The sequence below is a fragment of the Xyrauchen texanus genome, chromosome 28 (assembly GCF_025860055.1).
Source record: "Xyrauchen texanus isolate HMW12.3.18 chromosome 28, RBS_HiC_50CHRs, whole genome shotgun sequence".
Lineage (NCBI taxonomy): Eukaryota > Metazoa > Chordata > Actinopteri > Cypriniformes > Catostomidae > Xyrauchen > Xyrauchen texanus.
The window spans coordinates 41,231,699-41,254,264 of NC_068303.1; the positions used below are offsets into that span (position 1 = coordinate 41,231,699).

The 22,566-nt window shown below is 39.9% G+C and overlaps 1 protein-coding gene across 2 annotated transcripts in view; it reads right to left on the reverse strand.

Moving 5' to 3' along the window:
- med23 (mediator complex subunit 23) overlaps positions 1-22,566 on the reverse strand; it is a 94,670-nt gene that overhangs the window by 37,141 nt on the left and 34,963 nt on the right. For both annotated transcript variants that reach the window (XM_052095601.1, XM_052095600.1), the window contains 2 exons: positions 15,631-15,836; positions 98-278 (listed from right to left, as the gene is read on the reverse strand). In XM_052095601.1, coding sequence (XP_051951561.1) covers positions 98-278; positions 15,631-15,836 — 387 coding nt within the window. The remainder of the gene's footprint in view (positions 1-97; positions 279-15,630; positions 15,837-22,566) is intronic.

Genomic DNA, 22,566 nt, shown 5'->3' on the forward strand with positions numbered 1-22,566 from the left:
CTGTGCAAAGCCATTTATCACTGTCAAACTGGATGTGTGCTTTATGAGGACACCTCCATCTGCAGGACACACTGAAAGACATGAAGACAGAGCTCACCAGACAGAGGATGAGTCTGTCCAGGGTCACAATGTTGTACTTCCACACCATGTCGTTCAGAATCTCAATACATTTATTCAGCTGCTGCCCGCCTGCTGATGTAGAGAACTCATACACTAGGAAGTCTGCAAAGGTCCGCACATGGGCCACCAATGCACGTGCCCCGATACGCTCCAGAACCCTGCCAGACAAGAGAGGAAGAGGGGAAGAAAATAAGAGAACAATTCATATTTTTAGCATGGCGCATAAATTGTTTCATTAGAACATTTGGTCCATTTTACATCATAGTTTAGTTTGTTTGGATGGTATGAAACAAATGGCAATATGAATTGACTTTTAACCTTTAACCCTTTTTAACACATCAATAGAGAACCCTCAAATTTGACCCGAAACATCAAATGTGAACCACCAATTTATTTTAAAGAAATTAAATAACACTATCTAGATTAAAGTAAAAACACTAAAGTTTATGCATTTCTTTTGGGATTTTATAATATTTTTTCCTTATTTACCTCCAAAATACTCAATTACTCCATTCATGTTCATATAAAATAAGCCCATTTTATGTTATCTTCACTCCAATAAAATCAAATTTCAGTATATTGAAAGATTGTCAAAATATATCATGCATTGGGGATCATTGGTGACATCTGCTGGAATAAAAATAACAATTACATGAAGACAACAATGGTCGATTCAGAGATAGCTTCAGTGCTCCATGCATTGACTGATCTCTATAAATCAATGTTGTAACAAACATAATTCATAATTATAAAAGAAAAATATTTGTAAAATTGTTGCAATTTACAACAACTTATGTTAAAGGGTTACATTTTGTAATGGTGCCACAATATGCTTACGAGTCAAACCTGACCAAGGAGTTCAGTTATTTTCTCTCCCATTCATTCATGTATGTTTGTGTGTTCTGTAGTGTGGATGCTTTATAGTCTCACTCCCTTGTTTATATGTGTGTGTTCTGCATCATGTTGGATTTATAGATTTTTATTTTCTATGGATTTTCTTACCATTGTGAAACACTATTGTGAAAACAGCTGAACTCCCCTACACTGCATATTATTCTTTATGACTTGTGAATTCAGATGATAAGATTATGCAGTTGTTTTCGCATATCCCCAATAAGATGGGGTAAAAGTGCAGGGTCAGCCATAAAACAGCGCACATGGAGCAGATAGGATCACGGTCCTTGCACAAGGGCCCAACAGTGGTATCTTGGCGGTGCTGGGGCTTGAACCCTCGACCTTTCGGTCAGTAACCCAGAGACTTAACCGCTGAGCCACCAAACAATGGCTTCGAATTTTATGAAGCGGCTTGTCATATGCCTGACATGTCCTTAAGAGACTCCAAAATTTTTTGGCACATTTTGCTGTAGATGGAGGTTTTGAGATTACTTCAGTCTGACCCAAAATGAAGCACTCTTCACAGCAGCTCTCTTGATGTCTATGTTATAGAGGAGTGTTCAGCTCATTCTGCTGAAGGATGCTTATCTGATCACAGCTCACGTCTGATTTTTTCTTTGCTGTGAGAGACAGTGTTGAAACTAGTGATTAACTGATATGGGTTTTTCTTCAATGGCCAATGCCAATGTTGATATTAGGTAACAACTGATCCTTGGGCAGCAAAATTTCCTGTAGAGCCCTGCAGAGAAGTGGAAGTGAATTTACATAGCGACAGGATCGGTGCAGCACTACCATTTGATAGAGAGACAGAAATGCTTTATAAGTCGTTCTGGTTACAACTATAAACTTGTTTGCCTTAAAATAAGGAAATGAGACGCTGTGTCAGTAGCTGACTCTATAGGAAACTTCTCCCAGGAGTGACTATCTCCTAGTGATTGCTATAATGTGGTTCGCGCTCTTGGTGGGGCACATGGTGAGTTGTACGTGGATGCTGCGGAAGACTCCACACATGCTACATCTCCACGGTAACGCACTCAACATGTCACTTGATAAGATGCGTGGATTGACATTCTCGGACATGGAGGCAACTGAGATTCTTCCTCTGCCACCTGGATTGAGGCTAGTCACTATGCCAGCACGAGGTCTTAGAGCACATTGGGGATTGGGCATTCCAAATTGGGGAGAAAATGGGAAGGGGGAAAAAAAAAAAAAGAACAACATGGTCTAGAGACCAACAGCTTTTTCACAATGACACTAGCCAATAGGGTTGTAAATATTGAAAAATAAACCCTTCTTCCAAGTGAAGATCTGGGGAAGAGACATCAAAGTTATAAAACCTGGTAAAGGGGAAACCCATGGGTCACAGTACGCCTTGCGAATTGTAAGCTAGTGCAATGCAGTCAACAGCCCAGTAAGAAAGTCTTGTCTTGAAGATGGCTAAGCTCTTTAAATGGCCTCTAAATCAGACACAAAGCTGATTTATTCATCAGAATGGACTTGTATGGTCAATATACCCTCACCTAAAGGATTATTAGGAACACCTGTTCAATTTCTCATTAATGCAATTATCTAATCAACCAATCACATGGCAGTTGCTTCAATGCATTTAGGGGTGTGGTCCTGGTCAAGACAATCTCCTGAACTCCAAACTGAATGTCAGAATGGGAAAGAAAGGTGATTTAAGCAATTTTGAGTGTGGCATGGTTGTTGGTGCCAGACGGGCCGGTCTGAGTATTTCACAATCTGCTCAGTTACTGGGATTTTCACGCACAACCATTTCTAGGGTTTACAAAGAATGGTGTGAAAAGGGAAAAACATCCAGTATGCGGCAGTCCTGTGGGCGAAAATGCCTTGTTGATGCTAGAGGTCAGAGGAGAATGGGCCGACTGATTCAAGCTGATAGAAGAGCAACTTTGCCTGAAATAACCACTCGTTACAACCGAGGTATGCAGCAAAGCATTTGTGAAGCCACAACATGCACAACCTTGAGGCGGATAGGCTACAACAGCAGAAGACCCCACCAGGTACCACTCATCTCCACTACAAATAGGAAAAAGAGGCTACAATTTGCAAGAGCTCACCAAAATTGGACCGTTGAAGACTGGAAAAATGTTGCCTGGTCTGATGAGTCTCGATTTCTGTTGAGACATTCAGATGGCAGAGTCAGAATTTGGCGTAAACAGAATGAGAACATGGATCCATCATGCCGTGTTACCACTGTGCAGGCTGGTGGTGGTGGTGTAATGGTGTGGGGGATGTTTTCTTGGCACACTTTAGGCCCCTTAGTGCCAATTGGGCATCGTTTAAATGCCACGGTCTACCTGAGCATTGTTTCTGACCATGTCCATCCCTTTATGGCCACCATGTACCCATCCTCTGATGGCTACTTCCAGCAGGATAATGCACCATGTCACAAAGCTCGAATCATTTCAAATTGGTTTCTTGAACATGACAATGAGTTCACTGTACTAAAATGGCCCCCACAGTCACCAGATCTCAACCCAATAGAGCATCTTTGGGATGTGGTGGAACGGGACACTCACCTAAAGGATTATTAGGAACACCATACTAATACTGTGTTTGACCCCCTTTCGCTTTCAGAACTGCCTTAATTCTACGTGGCATTGATTCAACAAGGTGCTGAAAGCATTCTTTAGAAATGTTGGCCCATATTGATAGGATAGCATCTTGCAGTTGATGGAGATTTGTGGGATGCACATCCAGGGCACGAAGCTCCCGTTACACCACATCCCAAAGATGCTCTCTATTGGGTTGAGATCTGGTGACTGTGGGGGACATTTTAGAACAGTGAACTGTTCAAGAAACCAATTTGAAATGATTTGAGCTTTGTGACATGGTGCATTATCCTGCTGGAAGTAGCCATCAGAGGATGGGTACATGGTGGCCATAAACATTTACATTTACATTTATGCATTTGGCAGACACTTTTATCCAAAGTGACTTACAGAGCACTTATTACAGGGACAATCCCCCCGGAGCAACCTGGAGTTAAGTGTCTTACTCAAGGACACAATGGTGGTGGCTGTGGGGTTAGAACCAGCAACCATCTGATTAACAGCCCTGTGCTTTAGCCACTACACCACCACCACCACTCCAGGGATGGACATGGTCAGAAACAATGCTCAGGTAGGCCGTGGCATTTAAACGATGCCCAATTGGCACTAAGGGGCCTAAAGTGTGCCAAGAAAACATCCCCCACACCATTACACCACCACCACCAGCCTGCACAGTGGTAACAAGGCATGATGGATCCATGTTCTCATTCTGTTTACGCCAAATTCTGACTCTACCATCTGAATGTCTCAACAGAAATCGAGACTCATCAGACCAGGCAACATTTTTCCAATCTTCAACGGTCCAATTTTGGTGAGCTCTTGCAAATTGTAGCCTCTTTTTCCTATTTGTAGTGGAGATGAGTGGTACCCGGTGGGGTCTTCTGCTGTTGTAGCCCATCCGCCTCAAGGTTGTGCGTGTTGTGGCTTCACAAATGCTTAGCTGCATACCTCGGTTGTAACGAGTGGTTATTTCAGGCAAAGCTGCTCTTCTATCAGCTTGAATCAGTCGGCCCATTCTCCTCTGACCTCTAGCATCAACAAGGCATTTTCGCCCACAGGACTGCCACATACTGGATGTTTTTCCCTTTTCACACCATTCTTTGTAAACCCTAGAAATGGTTGTGCGTGAAAATCCCAGTAACTGAGCAGATTGTGAAATACTCAGACCGGCCCGTCTGGCACCAACAACCATGCCACGCTCAAAATTGCTTAAATCACCTCTCTTTCCCATTCTGACATTCAGTTTGGAGTTCAGGAGATTGTCTTGACCAGGACCACACCCCTAAATGCATTGAAGCAACTGCCATGTGATTGGTTGATTAGATAAATGCATTAATGAGAAATTGAACAGGTGTTCCTAATAATCCTTTAGGTGAGTGTACATGCATAGCGCACACACAGGGCAAAGCATGTGCTGTCTCTGTGCCTTGTCCGACTCAAACAGAGGTGAGAGAGAGAGAGCCTATATGGTAACATGAGCCCTGAAGGGAGTGGCCAAAACCTTGGGCACATAAACATCCCTAGGATTGAGAACGGCTTTTGACAAAGCCCAGTCCAAACTCTAAGCAACAGTCAATGACTGATAAGGCCTTAAGGTTACCACTACATTTGACTGAAGCCAAAGTGAGAAACAGTAGGGACTACAAAGAGAGTATGCACAAGCCCGTAAGTGCATTCAGTACCATGCTGAGTTCCAGACCATGACAGTAGCGAGGCGAGAGGGTCTCAGCCATTTTGCTTCTCGCAGGAACTTACTGACCAAAAGGTGTTTGCCTACAGACAAACAAACCAAAAAGGTCATGGCCTGTAGCTTTGGCAGCAACATAAACTTTGACCATGGATGGTGTGAGCAATGCATGAATGAGCTCTTGAAAAAAGTGAAGCACCATCTGCACAGGTCTGGGCCCTTTCCACATAGTAACACCAGTTGGCGAAAAAGTTGCCATTTTAAGGCGTATCGCTTCCTTGTTGAGGGGGCCCTGGCCTGTAGTATGTTGTCGAGCTCTAGCTGACAACCCTAATGTATAAGACAAGCTCCGTCCAAACATGAAGTTTCCACTCCAGTTAGGGATGCACATAAAAGCGCTACCAATTTCAGAAATCAAAGGCTGTTGGGCAACAGCAGCGCAACCAGCTAAACATGTCCCTGTCTTTGCAGAAATTTCATTTGCCATTTGTAAGCTAGGGCACAGACGCCCAGCAGAGTCTGTTTGTCCAAGAGGACCACTCTGCGTCTGGCCACTTGGCCCAGTGCAACATTTGTCTAAGAGAACAACGTGTTCTTCATATTGCGAGCATGGCTACACAGTGGCATGTCACAAAGATAGGTAAGCAACTGCGTTGCTACATACAAGGCATTTTCAAGTTGGATAATTTACTAAGGCCCAAATGCTCCGATTGCTTGAGCAACAGATCCCCATGCTTGCACCCTTGTTCCTCTGATTGTGCTTAAGAGCAACCAAACAATGAGGTAAATCAGCACACTGTCAATGCAAAGTCTCATAGGAGCAAGCGCCGCAAAAACACATCTGGTAAATGTCCGGGAAGGTCATCTTCTTGGTCCACAGATACAAATCAGTTGGATGAACAGTCATGACAAAATCTGTTTTTAATAACAATCTTGAACTGAGTCCAGTGTGGGCCACATGCCATGGTCCATCTTAGTGACCAGAAAATAACAGCAGAAGCTTTTTTGTGTTGAAGTGAGGCAGCCATTTCGAGAACTAAAGCACAAAGCCGCTTGACTGTGCTCAGTACACAACTGGAAACCCCTACCATTGGGCACAGAGGTTCTTCCATGACTGTCAAGGCGTGCACACAGCTCACCTCCAGGGAACAGTCAACCTGCTCAACTTAGTCAATTAGAGCTGGTGGGCCTCGTGCATCCGCAATTTGCACTGGGGCATGGCAGTCTTTTGGCACTAATGAAGGTAAATTAGTGCATAAAAGATTTGCATGTGCAGAGTAAGATCTGTAAATGCATTAATAAATTTACAAGCATGATAGAAAGATTTACATGCAAAGTAAAATTTGTGAGAGTAAATCAGATTGCAAGCATAAAATATTGCATGTGCGCAGAATGTTTTGTAAAAGTGTAAATCCAGATTACAGATCATATTAACACACAGTAAATTTGATCTGTAATCTTCTAACTTCCATTTCTTTCATGCTCTCGGCAGTTTTTTCACCCAAATATGGCCAAACACTATATGCAAGCAAAGGAAGGGTGTCATGAACAGCTAAATGGATTGACCATGTGGAATCAGTCTGTATGTGTAAAAAAAATAAACAATTTCAAAAGTATAAATGACTTGTTCTTGTGGCAAAAATATTTTTTAAATAATCATATATACATTGTTCTGTCTTCCCTTTTGTTGTGCTCACACTTTTGGCACGACTTTCTAACTCAAGAGTTTTGCAAGCACGAGGGGGATGGCAGGTCAACCTGCTTCTTGTAACCAATCAAATCAGGTTTTTGTTGAGCAGTTTACTCTGAACTGATTGGTTAAATAACATGATAGACAGCTTTTTCTTGATACGGTTACATTTACATTTATGCATTTGGCAGACACTTTTATCCAAAGTGACTTACAGTGCACTTATTACAGGGACAATCCCCCCCCGGAGCAACCTGGAGTTAAGTGCCTTGCTCAAGGACACAATGGTGGTGGCTGTGGGGGTCAAACAAACAACCTTCTGCTTAACAGTTTAGTGCTTTAGCCCACTACGCCACCACCACTCCACTTCAGCATTGTTCCTCTGAAAGACTTCTTTCAGAAGATCTTTCTTCTCTTCAATATACTTAAAACTTAAATATTAACACACATTTTTGTGTGTTCAAAGTTCAGCCAACATCATTTACTGATCTAAAAAGGAGTCTAATATAATATGTACAACAATAAAACATGCTCTGAAAGTGACTTGTGTAATGCGGCGAAAGTGAGAGGGCTGTATTTGGGGACCCAGGCGTTTTTTTGTGCCCAGTCCCTCTTGAGGGTGGAGTAAACACTGCGTACTTCTCAAGTCTTTATATTGCGACACAGCAGTCTTGTGGCATGTCACAAACAAAAACATGACAATAAAGTGACCAGCGCCTAGTTACAAACACACTTCCGACAGCAGGCAAAGCGAGAGGGTTAGAAGATGATATAGAGGTGTCTAAAATCTCTATGTTGCACCATGGCAGTCTCTTGGCATGCTGTCAAAAATAGTTAAAACTGGGTGAAACCATCCTGTGTTACAGAGAACATGTCACGCTCTCATTCCTGGCTCATAGCAGGGAAAGCAAAATGAGAATTGGTATGAAACCACAATGACCAAGAGCATTTGCCATTATGTGAACATTAAATAAAAGTGAAGCAGGAGCACTTTACGTCTGAAAAAACAAAATTCTTGTTTTTATTTTCGTGGAAGTTTGGGATGAACCTCCACAGATGGCTCGTGCATCAGAGCACTTCAATAGAGTCTAATATTCATGTGCTCTTCAGGATATGTCCACCGACATGGTTCGGAGGCAGGTTCCTGGACCAGTGCGAATTCTTGAAATGTTCTGTGTGTTTCCACCACAGAAAAGGCCGTTCCGGGGCAGAAAAACTGGTTCCGCACCAGCCCCAAAAGCTTGATAGTCTCCAAGCAGTAAAGATTACGTCAGGGGGCAGAGGGCAGGATAATATTTCGTCACCAGGAAGTTTGCCAAACAACAGTAGCTACCATCTACACCAAGGAGTAATTCAACACTATAACAACAATAAAACACCCACAGACATTCCAGACTTCTAAAGCGTTGTGGAAACATGGACGAAACGTGAACTCTACTTCCAAAATGGTCTTCTATGCAGATCCAAGAAAAATAAAGACATCCCAAAGAAAAGAAAAAAAAGAGAGTCTACGATACAACAAGAAATGATGCATGCTGGTGTTTAGTGTCCTCTGCAGCTGATATCAGTAAGTTATTAGATTCACCTACTTTGTTAGATTCCTTACACTCTTCTCATCTTATTTTGTGCATTGTTTTGTTCAGTAAGATCATTTTTGACCAGCTACTTACTAACGAAAGATCATTCTCAGAAAAATGTACACAAGCTTCAAGCAGCGATAATGGGCCCAAGCACCATGGGTCCATTTCCACCCATTGGAATTTGGAAAACAATGCATGATTGAATCAGCAACAATTCAACATTCATGTAAACTTTGACTCTAATCATACAATGCGTAATAGATGCCACCATTCCAGTTTGACTACAACACCATGTCATTTAATCCGTTGTCATGACAATACTATTAAAGATATCAAGGACCCCTTCACAATTTTCCATCAGCAGTGTCTTGACATTATTCTAAACAATTTTGAAGCGATTCAGGTAAATGTAAGAGGACTATTTCAAAGTCTGTTTAAAGTGCCACAGTTACTGCTGCCAGATGTTGGCACTGTGACCGTGACCCACCATAGCCACATCCTTGTGATCATCTCATATAACCGAACATGCAGCTAAATTTTTATCAAAATCACACAATGGACACTGCTAATGGAAGATATGCTAATGTTCAATGTCAAATGCATGTGTCCACCTTGCATTGTTTTCCAAAAGCCACAGGGTGGAAATGTAAAACATGCATTTGGCATTTAACATTATTCTTAGCAATTATGTGGCAATTTGGGTAAATACAAGAGTACTAGTAATTCTCCATGGCTGTGTCGCAAAATAGTCACATCCATGTGTTTAGCCCCCAAGAACAAACATACTTCGTCCTCTGCCAACCAGATAAAGGCAAGTCAATACGCCACAACAAGGACCTAGAGCGCATTTGGGAATTGGGCATTCCAAATTAGGGAGACAAAAAAAAAATCAGTTCACAATTTTGTAGTCAATGTCTTGGCATGATGTTGCCTACATTTGGTACCTGTAACATGAAATTCCTAGGAGTATTACAAATTCCAGAGCATGCATTTTTTTCAAACAATCCAAAATGGCCATTTTCCTGTTGGGCGGAACTTATGACTGTCAGAGTGAAAGTTGTCTGGCTTGATGAGATCTATATGTGTACAAAGTTTGGTGATGGTAGCTCAAAAAGGTATGTGCTACAGAGCCCCCCGAACATGCCCATCTTCTAGATGGCCCTACAGAGCCCCCCTGCAACTTTGCCAAGCCCTAATAATCGACAACTCTGATGTGTATGCAACCTTTCAAGAGTTTTCACACATGTTAAGTACCCCAAAAGTACCGAAAACTTTGAAAAGAAGAAAGAAATATCCTTAGAAAAACAATAGAGCCTCTGCACTTTCAGTGCTTGGGCCCAAGTATATGCTATGGCAAAAATCTAAATATTAACATCATTACGTCACATTTTGGGTTTCAAGTCAGTGGAAAAGTTTGCAATAAGCTCCAGATTGCCATAGCCATGAACCAGCCAAGAACAATCACAATTTTGGTCGAAGAAGGGCTATGAATGTTGTCCGTGGTGCAGCTCAGTGAGACAGTCGGAGTTCCACTGAATGATGCACAAACTAATAATTCCCTTAAGTGGACAGTAAAATGTGATTGGATTTGAAGTGCATAATAACTGCAGTTATCGATTATTAATATTCATGACAGGCCTACTCATAATCTACACAGATGAGCCAAAACATTATGACCACTCAAAGGTGAAGCAAATAACATTGATCATCTCCTAACAAGGTCACATGTCAAGGTCTGGGTGGATTAGATGATAAGCGAACAACCAGTTTTCGTAGTCAACATGTTGAATGCAAGAGAAATGGGCAGGAGTAAAGACCTGAGCGACTTTGATCAGGACTAAATTGTTATGGCCAGATGACTTGGTCAGGGCATCTCTGAAACGGCAAGGCCTGTGGGGTGCTCCCTGTCAGCAGTGGTGAGTACCTACCAACAGTGGTCCGAGAAGGGATAAGCCGGCGACACAGAATGTTGGGACTGAAGACCGGTCAGAGTGCCCATGATAACCCCTGTCCACCGTTGTAAGCACCTTCAATGGGCACGCGAGCATCGGAACTGGACCTTGGAGCAGTGGAAGAAGGTCACCTGGTCCGATGAGTCCCATTTTCTTTTACATCATATGGACATCCGTGTACGTGTGTGCCATTTACCTGGGGAAGGGATGGCACCAGGATGCACTGTCGGAAGATGACAAGCCGGTGGTGGGAATTTGATACGTGCCTCCTACCTAAGCATTGTTGCAGACCAGGCACACCCCTTCATGGCAATGGTATTCCCTGATGATAGTGATCTCTTTCAGCAGGATACTGTTCCCTGCCACACTGCACACTTTGTTCAGAAATGGTTTGAGGAACATGATGAAGAGTTCAAGGTGTTGCCCTGGCCTCAAAATTTCCAAGATCTCAATCCGATTAAGCATCTGTGGGATGTGCTGGACCAACAAGTCCAATCCACAATGGGTCCACTTCGCAACTTACAGGACCTGAAGGCTATGCTGCAAATGTCTTGGTGCCAGATACCACAGGACACCTTCAGGGGTTTTGTGTAGTTAATGCCTCAGCGGGTCAGCTCTGTTTTGGCCGCACATGGAGGACCAAAAGCATATAAGGCAGGTGGCCAAAATGTTGGCTCATTAGTCTGTATTGAAATCAAAGACACTGCATAGATTAATTGCACTGGTTTTTAAAGCATATGTGGTCAAACTGAGAATGTTGTGAAAACAGTCCTTGGAAAATTTTAACCAAAATCTCAGTTGACCAATTGACATCTGCAACAACTCCAAAACCACAGCAGTTGATCCATGTGAGGTCAAATTCATTTAGAGTAAAAACTGCTAAGATGAAAGGATGTTTGTGTTAAACTTCTCTACTTCATAACTCAATCACTGGAGAATGAAATCTGTTATGACCTATTATGCAAAATTCACTTTTACATGGTGTTTGTACATAAATGTGAGTCGGCAGTGTGTGTGCACAACCACCCTACAATGTTAAAAGTCATAAGTGTTCTGTTGTAGGATGTAAAAGTGAACATAAGAGACTTCATGTACTCTCGGCATAAGAGCCACTGAAGACACAATGGACAAGCTGGACTGGTAATCTGGCATATCGGGAGAACCGAGCAGGCCTGTGGGTCGGCCGCGAAACGGGCATAATGGGCTGCGATAAGCTAAAATGAGCCGCAGCGTTCTGCAGAACAGACCACAAAATAGTGCTGCGATATGCAGAAAAGGACAGTGAACACTTTTGGGCCAGTTGCCATGTAAAATCCGGGGCCGATTTCTCTTCCCAGTCCAGCCCTGCCTGAACTCCGGTATTTACGCTGTCAGTCATATAGGTTCTGATTTGTTGTTGCTGTAGTAACCGAAGCACGAGCTGTAACGGCACAGCCCTCTTCCGGAAAGTGGATCAGATCATTTGCATTTAAAGAGACACACACAAAATCAGCGTGCTTTTGATTTCACCCAAAAAGAGGCATTTATAACATGGTATAATAAATTATCTGTGGGGTATTTTGAGCTGAAACTTCACAGACAGATTCCGGGGACATCTGAGGCTTATATTACATCTTGTAAAATGGGGCATAATAGGTCTCCTTTAAATATTGATTTCTCAAATCTCTATCAAATCAAATGGAATTTCTGCTTCACGGTCCCTCAATGGTGGAACTACCTTCCCAACTACATCTGTGAAGCAGACTGCCACTCAGTCTTCAAAAAAGACTTTTTCATGAGAACTTGAGATGACTGTACACTCAATAAAATAAAAACAAAATAATAAGAAATTCTTTTTGCACTCTAATCTCTTTCTTAATGCAATTGAAACTTTGTAATGCAGCTTTTTCCATGTTGTGGTCTCAAAAGAAATATTCCAACTTCAATACAAGTTAAGATCAATCGAAAACATCTGTGGCATAATGTTGATTAACACAAAGACATTTATTTTGACTCGTTCCTTCTTTTGAACACGTAAAATTCCTTTAAGTTGCTTTATTCCTCATTTTTAAGTCGCTTTGGATAAAAGCATCAGCTAAATTAATAATGTAAATGTGAAATATCAAGGAAGAAAAAACATGTCACAGAGAGAATAAGAATGAACAGAGGATTGCATAATCACCCAGTGAGAAGGATTGAGATTACAAGGATTTCAACACAATAATCTCTTTACTGTCATTTTAAAGTCTGAACATTCAGGTTAATCTGTGTTCATTGATTACTATAATACATGCTGCAGAAGTGCAATTTTAAAAGCAGGGCATACATGTCAACGCCCTTAAACATCCGTGTGCTGCGTGGCACACTTTCACTGCTGGTGTAATGAGGATGAGCTCGTGACTAGTGTCTTAAGTGGAACTCACAGGCCGCTCCATTCATCACACACAACCGGCCTTTAACCAGCTGTGGCCCTCAGATTAAATTAGACGACACAAACACACACACACACGCTTCAAACGATGCATTCGATACTAATAGAAGTGATTCAAAGAGATACAAATGAATGTTCCAGACGTAGGCGACTTACTGTACTTGTACTAGCTAGCTAATGTTTTCAAAGAATATAAACTTGATATTCTAGATAACTATATAAAATAATACCTCAACTTGAGCTTTCCTCTTTCTTTGAGAAACAGGCAGGGTGTTTGACGTTGGCACCAGGGTGGCGTGTTAAAGGCACGGTTTAGGGCAACGCTGCGTGCGGGGCTACGGGCCAGATGGTGGGAACGCAGATCGATTTTGGTCTCGAATCTCAAATCAATGTTTCATGTCTATTTATTCATTTATTTGGCAAGTAGTTTTGTAATAAACTGTGTTGGATTATACACACAGAAGAATTGAAACATAGCCTTTCAGTTTGGAATGTTTCCACGTCATAAATCAAACGGCCCAGGCGTCCTCATTGGTCAGAAAAGCCCCGCTGCAACCTGACCACCTGATCTTCCACACAGAGTTAAAGCAGACTTCTCTTTTGTAAGGTTACAAGGACCGTCAGATTTGCACAACTCCAAGACATTTCATTGTAATCTAGCCTTGCCAAATTAATGATTATAGACTGATGAACCTCTTTAAAATATGTGTAGTGATGTGCAATCACCTATAATTGATTAATATAATCTTTAATTTTTTATGATTTATCTCATTCAACTAAGAATGGTAACTATAAGGCTTAACTTGATAAAATACAATGATGTGTAAAAACAATATGATTTTGCAACCAGGGATTTTCAAGTTTTATTACCTACATGTATAACAGCCATAAAAATATGTCATGTTTAGTATGTAAGCATTTGTTTGGTAACACAGAGAAAGCTGATGACAACGAATATCATTGTCTCTTGTACCATTTGCAAGATATAAAGTTAATGATTAAATATGCACTATTTTTGAGCAGGAAAATAGTGAGAATCTCTAACAAAGGCCCAGAAATTGACTGTCGGAAAAGATAGCCCAGTCAACAAAGTGACTGAAAAGTCACTTCTGATTGGCGCAGGACACCTTTGGTGATGCGGCCAATTTCAGTTCAAATATTTCTCTCTCTGTCTCTTCCTCTTCTGCTTTTCCTTCTCTGCTCTTCTGTCATCGTCTCTCGTCCGGCCTCTCCTGACTGCTCAGATTTCGTCTGACTCTTCTCTCGTGGTCTTCTCGGGATCTCGTCGAACCATGTCCATGCCATGTAAGGTCCAAGGGAGCTCGGGACGAACTCATCACTCTCTACGGCCTCGCTTCAAAATTATCATTCATACAGACAATAACTTCGATCATACAGAGATCAAAACATGGATGGAACGAACTTTTGACCAAGAACCAAGCAACACAAAGACAAGCAAGTACATCTCCAATATTGTGCTCAAAGTGCTGGTGTATTAAATAATTTGGGTAATTTGATAGGAAATCGACATTGACTGAAAGAAAGACTAAATTGTTCTTAAGGTATTGTAATCTTCACTGTACTGATCAGTTATTTCTCATTCTGTCACTTTTCACCAACCTGTCTCATGTATATATGTGTTAGATTAGATTTATGTTTAGAATAGCAATAAAGTTTGTCTGTGTTCAAAGACGACTTGACTGTGGTATATTTTGATAAATAATCTCATCCCTGTTTCTGAAAGATTTTGCTTCTAAGCTGTACCTAAATACATGTGATATTATTTTCAATAAGCCATGAGATTAATATCACTCCAATAAGTGAATTAATCATAATTCACTTATTAAAGCTTATTCCTTACAGTAGAAATTGTGAGCTGATAGAATTAGACGTTGTATTACGATTTCAATGGTGGAGAATCTATTAAGACAGTTTAATTTAGTTCATAGCTCACATAGTTCAAGACCCTAAATTCCCTCCTAAATTTAGCATACCAAATATCCTTACATATAATGGTGGAGAATGCAGGCAAGAATCTAAATTAGTTATTTGTCATTTTAAACACAGTCATTTTCTTTGAACCAGAAACATAACATAGAAACTACAAAGTTCCGCGCCTGTGATGTATATATTATGTGCAAGTTTGTTGTCATGTCAACGAGAAAGAACAAACTTGTATTTACCTCCGAACGAGGCATTCAGTGCTTATGAAAAGAACACAGAAATAGAACTGAACTATCGGATGAAATACAGACACTCTATGGAATAAAGTTCCAGTAAAGATCTGTAAAAATCTGTAATCTCCAAACTTTTGGCTGCCATTGTATATTTAACAGCAGGCACTTCTTTGAAAACATATGTGTTTTTGTTTACGTTTAGCTCATTATGTTTTTGACAGCCAGTTGCTTCTAATGAAATTTAAGTTGAAAGTAATGAATCCTTTTCTAGGTTTATCCTCATTTGTTGCATTTTCTCTTTGATACATAAAAATAAAATATCAAAATGTATTTTATTTTATTGTTTTCTAATTGTCTTGAAAATAATTTGGCACTCTCAGGGCATAGACATATGTGCCATGTCTCTAAAGGCCCAAATATGAAAGTGTGTTTGGTGAAATTCTCATGCATTTAAGCGTTACACAAACAGTAGATCCTGATGAAGTAAACTCAAATAAATCAGAGGAAAGATATTGTAAAACAGGATGTAGGAATGTGTCCGCACCTGAATCCGATCTGGTTGATGTGGTCGGTCTCCAGCAGCATCTTCCACAGCAGACACAGGAAGAGGGGCGGAGAGCCCTGCATGGAGAAGTGTGTGATGATGTCATTCTCATTGGTCATGGACTTCCACTTCCTGTACTCCTCCTCTACATTCTTCTTCAAGTTAAAACGGCTCTCCTGAGGAACGTTATTCTGCTTGAAGAATGCCTGAAAATAGAAAATTAGATACATTTTTCACTTCCTGTTTTACTGTGGGAATTATCACGAAGCACAGAGTCCAATAAAGCCGTAAAATAATCCACCCAGACAAATGGAACCGCCGATAACATTGTTCTCTTTATTTATCAAATGAATAAACAGGGCTGACATGCTTATTAAATGTACATTACTACCCGTTTCATTCTACTAACCACACAAAGCCTCCAAAAAGTGTGGCTCTTTTTCCCCGTTTATAATCTCTAGGGATCTCACAAAGACAGGTTTGATTTCTCAAGACACCAATTTCAGTAGTATAGCCCTAGAATTAAGTCTGAAGTAAAGCAGAACATAATACGTTTACTTTTGCATTAACTTGCCACACTTTCAAAAGCTTTTCTGCATATCATAACTGCTTTGAGATCAAACAAATGTCCTAACACTACATTACACATAACAAAGATGTCTGCTTGTACAGAAAAGCATGCAAGCCCAAAGTCAAGCTTTGATGTAAATCAGGGGAAATGCAACGCATTAAGAAAGCTTTGAGGTTCTAGTACTTCAAACATTAGAATGTGGGCTTTCAGAGACAAGTGACTGTCCAAGAGTGCTTCATTTTCTACTCATGTTACAGATTTCATTACTCAGTATGAGAACTCCGATGACGGCAATACTCAAGTTATGATTTCCTGAGAGGAAGTGACATCAACCACTTTCACAACTTCAAAACAATTGTGTGGATCTGAACTCTGCAGTTGTGTTTACACCAGTGGCTCAAGGGGCCAGTCAGTGATCCAGGACAATGAGCAAACTTCAAAGGGGGCCACAAGATGACTTAAAATTAGGGCTGTCAATCGATTAAAATTAATTACATGACACGCCGAATGTGATGCAAATGAAATTCAATTAATTGCAATATATAAATTAGCTGTATTTGTTATATATAATTTTTTTCTGAGAAAGGCCCCCAAATAAAGATAATTAGATAAAAACAACAAATGTAAAAAAAAAAAAAAAAAAAGAAAAAAGAAAATGACATTTTGATAATTTTTTTTTTTTTAAAGCAATAATTTTTGTAATTTATATAATATTTGTTTGATAAAACAAAAAATTCTAATAAAATTCTCATTTAATATCAAATTATCATACATTTCCTGAACCAAAATACAGAACTGTGAAACTAACCGTGATAAATTAGAACGTTACACCCCATATTAAAAAGCATTTGAAAATCTGACGGTACAAGACTGTGTATTTAACATCTGAATGAACTACAATCCCTTTGCAAATGACGAAAAATATAAAACTATTGATTAAAAAGTTGTAACTACAGAAAAAACTTTATTCCAAAATATACAAGTAGTTTGAGAATGTAGGGAGTCACAGGAGTGGGCAGTTGCTGCAGAGCTCTTTTAGTGAACTTTACTCTCTGATTGGTGGATCTTTCCCTTCAGGATCACGGGTAATGTAGTTTTTCACCAGGAATTGTGCTATTAAACACAATTTCTAAAAAATTAAGTTGAAATTACATGGACTGGGGGGCGCTGGTGAGCAGGCATGGAGTAAGTTGTGTTTTTGGTGAGCTCCACTAACTTTAGTTAAATTAATTATATTTTTGGGCGTTTTATTGTTTTAAATTGGCATTAAAACATTCTGTTGTAACGCCTCTTGTTTTTGAACAAGTTTTTTTAATTACTACGGCACATAAATGGCAACAAGTCTGTGACAGTACACATATACGGGGAAGAATATTGAGAGTAGGCCTGGCACCTCGTGCAGTGACCAGAAATCGCTGGAGAAACAAACACAAATGGCGATATGAAGACAGACATTCTGTCGCTGCTGAGAAATGATATCCCTACACTGCTCAGGGCTGAATTGAAGACTGTTCTTGTAGACGAATTCAACAATATGAGGTCAGAATTAAATGCCGTTAAAACGGAGGTTGTCGGCAACATTGCGCTGTTGCCCTCAGATTCTATGAAAAAGACGGTAACAGATATAACACGGGTTATCTGCATGTTCAGATGATGTGACCTCATTACAAACATCAGAGTAAACTTGAAACAGCAGTTGCAGGTCTACAGGAGAATTGCATCGATATGGAGGGGAGGATGAGGAGGTCAAACATGATACTGAACATGGCAGAGGGGCCAGGTTCGAGCTCTCCAGCCTCAGTCTCAAAGCTGCTAAAAGATGTTCTTGGCAAGAACAGGGAAGTGCTTGTGGACAGATCACATTGCGGTCTCCAGTTGAGGCAGACTGTGGATAAACCTTGGGTAGATGTGGCCAAATTGCAATATTTCCAGGATTTTGTCAAGATTCTACGCAGAGCCAGAGAGGCTGGACCACTGCGATTCAAAGGATCCACAATTTTCATATTCCCAGACTACACTCCCACCGTGGCTCGTGAAAGATCTGCATTTCATGATGTTAAGAAGTTGCTTCGAGGCCGAGACGGAGCAGGCTATGGCATCTTTCACCCAGCGAAGCTTCGAATCACTCACAATGGCAATGAGGAGGAGTTCCGCGACCCAGTCGAGGCCATGGCGTATGTGAAGAGAAACATTGTGTAGGATAATTTTGTAAAGTAGACAAACTTGTTGAGGACAGATACAGCATACATATTTACACACTTAGTGTGTGTGTTTCTCTCTCTCTCTCTCTCTCTAGTTGGTGAGTAGATGACTTTGCTGTGAATATATCGTTTAATATTTAAAGATGTATGGCATGGCACTACATTTTGCACAAAGACATTTTTTTACATATAATTATTATTTTTTTGGACATGTTAAGATTTATAAATATGTCATTTTTTATTTTAGATTTGAAAAGGGACCACATTGCCTTTAAGACTAATATGATAATAGGTTACCGTAATTTCCGGAACATAAGGCGCAACTTTTTTCCCACGCTTTGAACCTCGCGGCTTAAACAACGACGCTGCTAATATATGGATTTTTCCCGCTTTCAAATTTTATTTTAAAAATAAATAAAAAAACATTCTGTGACCTGCTCAGTTTTTTGGCGGCATGAAGCTTTCATTAGACCAATGAAATTGCCGAACGGGTTAAGGTCAAACAACTTTTTTGTTTACTGTTTAGATTAAATCGAGCGTGCTCAAACTTCCCATCATTCTGATTACGGTAGTCATTTTGTCACCCTCACCATGGCAAAGACATGGAGAAACGCATATGATGCAGCTTTCACGTTGAAGGCGATTGATCTGGCTGTTGAAAAAGTAAATGGAGCTGCTGCACGGGAGACGTTGGAAACAGCAGCGTGAGGAATTGACTCAGTGCAAAAAGACAACTAAAGCTGAGGCTATTCAACTCCGACACCGAAGGAGATGACTTCAGTGGTGAGTGTGAGTGAGTGACAGACAGACACACGTCAGTCTAGTGTTGGCGCATAGAAGACCAAGAATTGAGAAACTTTATAAAATTGATTGTAAACATTGCTGTGGCCATTAAAAGCCTTACCTGGAACGTCAAGTGCCCTGCTTCACGTGTCCTTCTTGGGAAAACTGTCACACTGGCACCAGTGTGACAGTTTTCAGCACTTGATGTAAGCGCCCTTACCGCTTTTCTCTCCCGGACGGGCGCTTGACCACGCCCCCGCTGCCACACCGTGTTTCGTTAAAGCCTGTGTAAAGTTCATTTGTTTCAATGTACCGGTAGGCACCTGCGGCTTATAGACAAGTGCGGCTTATTTATGTTCAAAATAATATATTTTTTAAAATTCAGTGGGTGCGGCTTATATTCAGGTGCGCTCAATAGTCCGGAAATTACGGTATATGCTCTTTATTTTTATTTTGTCTAGGAGCGCCTGCTACACTGTGTTTTCCTCATAACAAGCACTTAACCCTCTGGGGTCTGAGGGTATTTTGGGCCCTGGAGAAGTTTTGACATGCCTTGACATTTGTGCTTTTTTCAGTTGCTTAAAAACACATTAATGGCTAAAGTCTGATAATACTGTATTCAGCACAAACTGGGCTACAATAATATGTGAGCAACATGTGTGTACATGTTTGTATTTTTGAGAAAATAACGTTTATGCGTGGTTTTTGAAAAAACTAAAATTTTAAGTCACTGAAATAAGGCCATATAACACATACTAAATATTTGTCCACAAGACTTTTGAGAACTGGATCTTGTAGCTCTAGAGTTTATGCTACAAAATGATGTGAAAACCATCCTGATCACTCATTCATACAAAACAATATAGTAATTGAACTTTTGTAATACACTTTTAGTGTTAGAAAGGTCATATGTGAGGAGGCGTGAACTATCATGAATATTGATTGTAATTCACACCTGAGGAGACAAAAGACCCCTCCTCTGGGTCCATCAATGAGGAATGTGACAAAGAGAATGAATGTGAGGAGACTTAATGATTAAAAGTTTTAAGTTAAAAGAAGTAATCTGACAATACATTTTCTTTACATAAAGACTTTACTTAATTTTAGACCTACACTACCATTAAAAGAAGTCTCTTCTGCTCACCAAGACTGCATTTATTTGATCCAAAATACATATGATAATATGCTGATTTTCTAATATGGGCATATTTAAAGTGCATTTTACTCATTTAACCTGAACACATATTTGCAAGCACAAGCTTTGTTGATGATGAGGCAGCATAAACACATTAAAATATAATCTAAACATTCATATTATTTTTATATCATATTACATATCATATTTATATCATACAGCATACAATGTAAATAACAACATTTACATGTAACTAAAACTTGCCTATTAGGACATGTCAATACTTTGAATGTCAAATGTCAAACTTTGAATCCTGTCTGGAAACAGTCCCACTAGTAAAATATGTACATATAAAATAGCATGTCAGCTAATGAAAACTAAACGACTTACTCGTTTGAAATTGTATCCTCTGCTGGATCAAGTCTCTCTTCAAAATACAAATGTTCATCGGAGTCCCGCTCTTCTTCTCAGAAAAATGTTAACTCTTCCTTAATAGCCAAGAGTTTGATCGCCTGTGTATCGTTACAAACATGCAGAAAAGTTGAGTTGTGTTGTGTTTACATCAAATCTCGCAGTCGGGGGCGTTTACCATTTGCCTTGATCGCCTCAGCACATTAGCGTATCTGCTGGTGGGTGTGATCACATTACAGATAATGAAGCTGAGCCAGGAAAACCGTACATCGCTTTGTTTCATACAGATTACATTGCAGGAGAATATTTGTTTTAAATTTGAATTGTTTTATTTAAAAGTAGACATTTTAAGCTTTCTTTAGACATAGGATTCAGAATTCGCGGAGTTTAAGTTAATTTTAGTGACATGTTTCTGAAATATGATCGTGAACACAGAGACTGCTGAAAGCTCAACCTTTTTATATTATTTATTTTAAAAAAAACACAAGGTTTTGATGTTAATATGAGTGTACACAAAAAAAGAAGACCCTCTATAGTTTATAATCATGTATTGATTTTATTTATATGACCATAAATGACGGAGTATTTTAAGTCTATGTTGCTGCTATGTGAAAAAAAAACAGCAAACCGCGCCGGCGCGTTTGCCGACCCCAGAGGGTTAAATGTGTGCATGTCTTTTCAATGGGTTTGGGGTTCACTCTGTTCTTTTGGGTGAACGGGGGAAGGTTTTTACTGCACCAGATTCTTATTTTGCACTTTATTCAATTTGCATTTGTTCTGTTAATTCAGTGGAGACACTACTGTTATACTTGCTCAGATCCTATACTGTCATGGCTGGATTCTGTTTTGTTTTTTGTTTTTTTAAATAAAAAATGGTTAATACAGCCAGTAGATCAGCAGGCTGCAATATACGTTTTGTTAGCTGGAATGTTAAGTCCTGCATTTAAAACAACTTAAAGTGGGGATTGCCTTTCTTCAGGAATCTCATTTATGTAAAAAAGACCATTTTAGATTGAAGTGTGAGTGGGTAGGTCAGTTATATCACTCTAATTTTAATTCTAAATCTAGAGGCACAGCAGTTCTTATTGGAAAAAATATCCCATTTGAGGTTTCGAAGGTTGTAGCAGACTCTACAGGTCACTTTGTCATAGTAGTTGGTAAACTTTACAACTTACCAGTTGTCCTAGCTAATGTATATGCACCAAATTATGATGATAGTCTTTTTTTTCTAGACTACCAAAACTGGACACACACTATTAGATACTAGGAGGAGATATGAATTGCGTAATGTCTTCATTGTTAGATCGTAGTTCTATCAAAGCTACCATTCCATCCAAATCAGCGGATCCCATTAAATTATTCCTTGAGACATATGGGGTTATCTGATGTCTGCCGTTTTTCGCAATCCTGGGTCAAGAAGTTATTCTTTTTTCTCACCTGTTCATCAAACTTATTCACGTATAGACAATTTTTTCTTAGACAAGAATCTTCTCCCTGTAATTAGTTATTTCAGATCATGCCCCGCTATCAGTTACTTTATGCATACCAGTTACATATGACAGATATCGTCCCTGGCGCTTAAACACTTTGTTGCTTTCAGATGAAGTCTTTGTTAAACTTATATAGTCTAAGATAAAAATATTTCTTGAACATAACCAAACCCCGGGAATTACTTTTTCAGTTATATGGGAAGCACTGAAATCATATTTGAGAGGAGAAATAATATCTTACAGTTCCCACATTAGAAAAGTACAAACAGCCAGACTTGAGGAATTAGAAAATGCTATACTAAAATTAGATGCAACCCTGACCTAGAAATCATCGGCTAATTTACA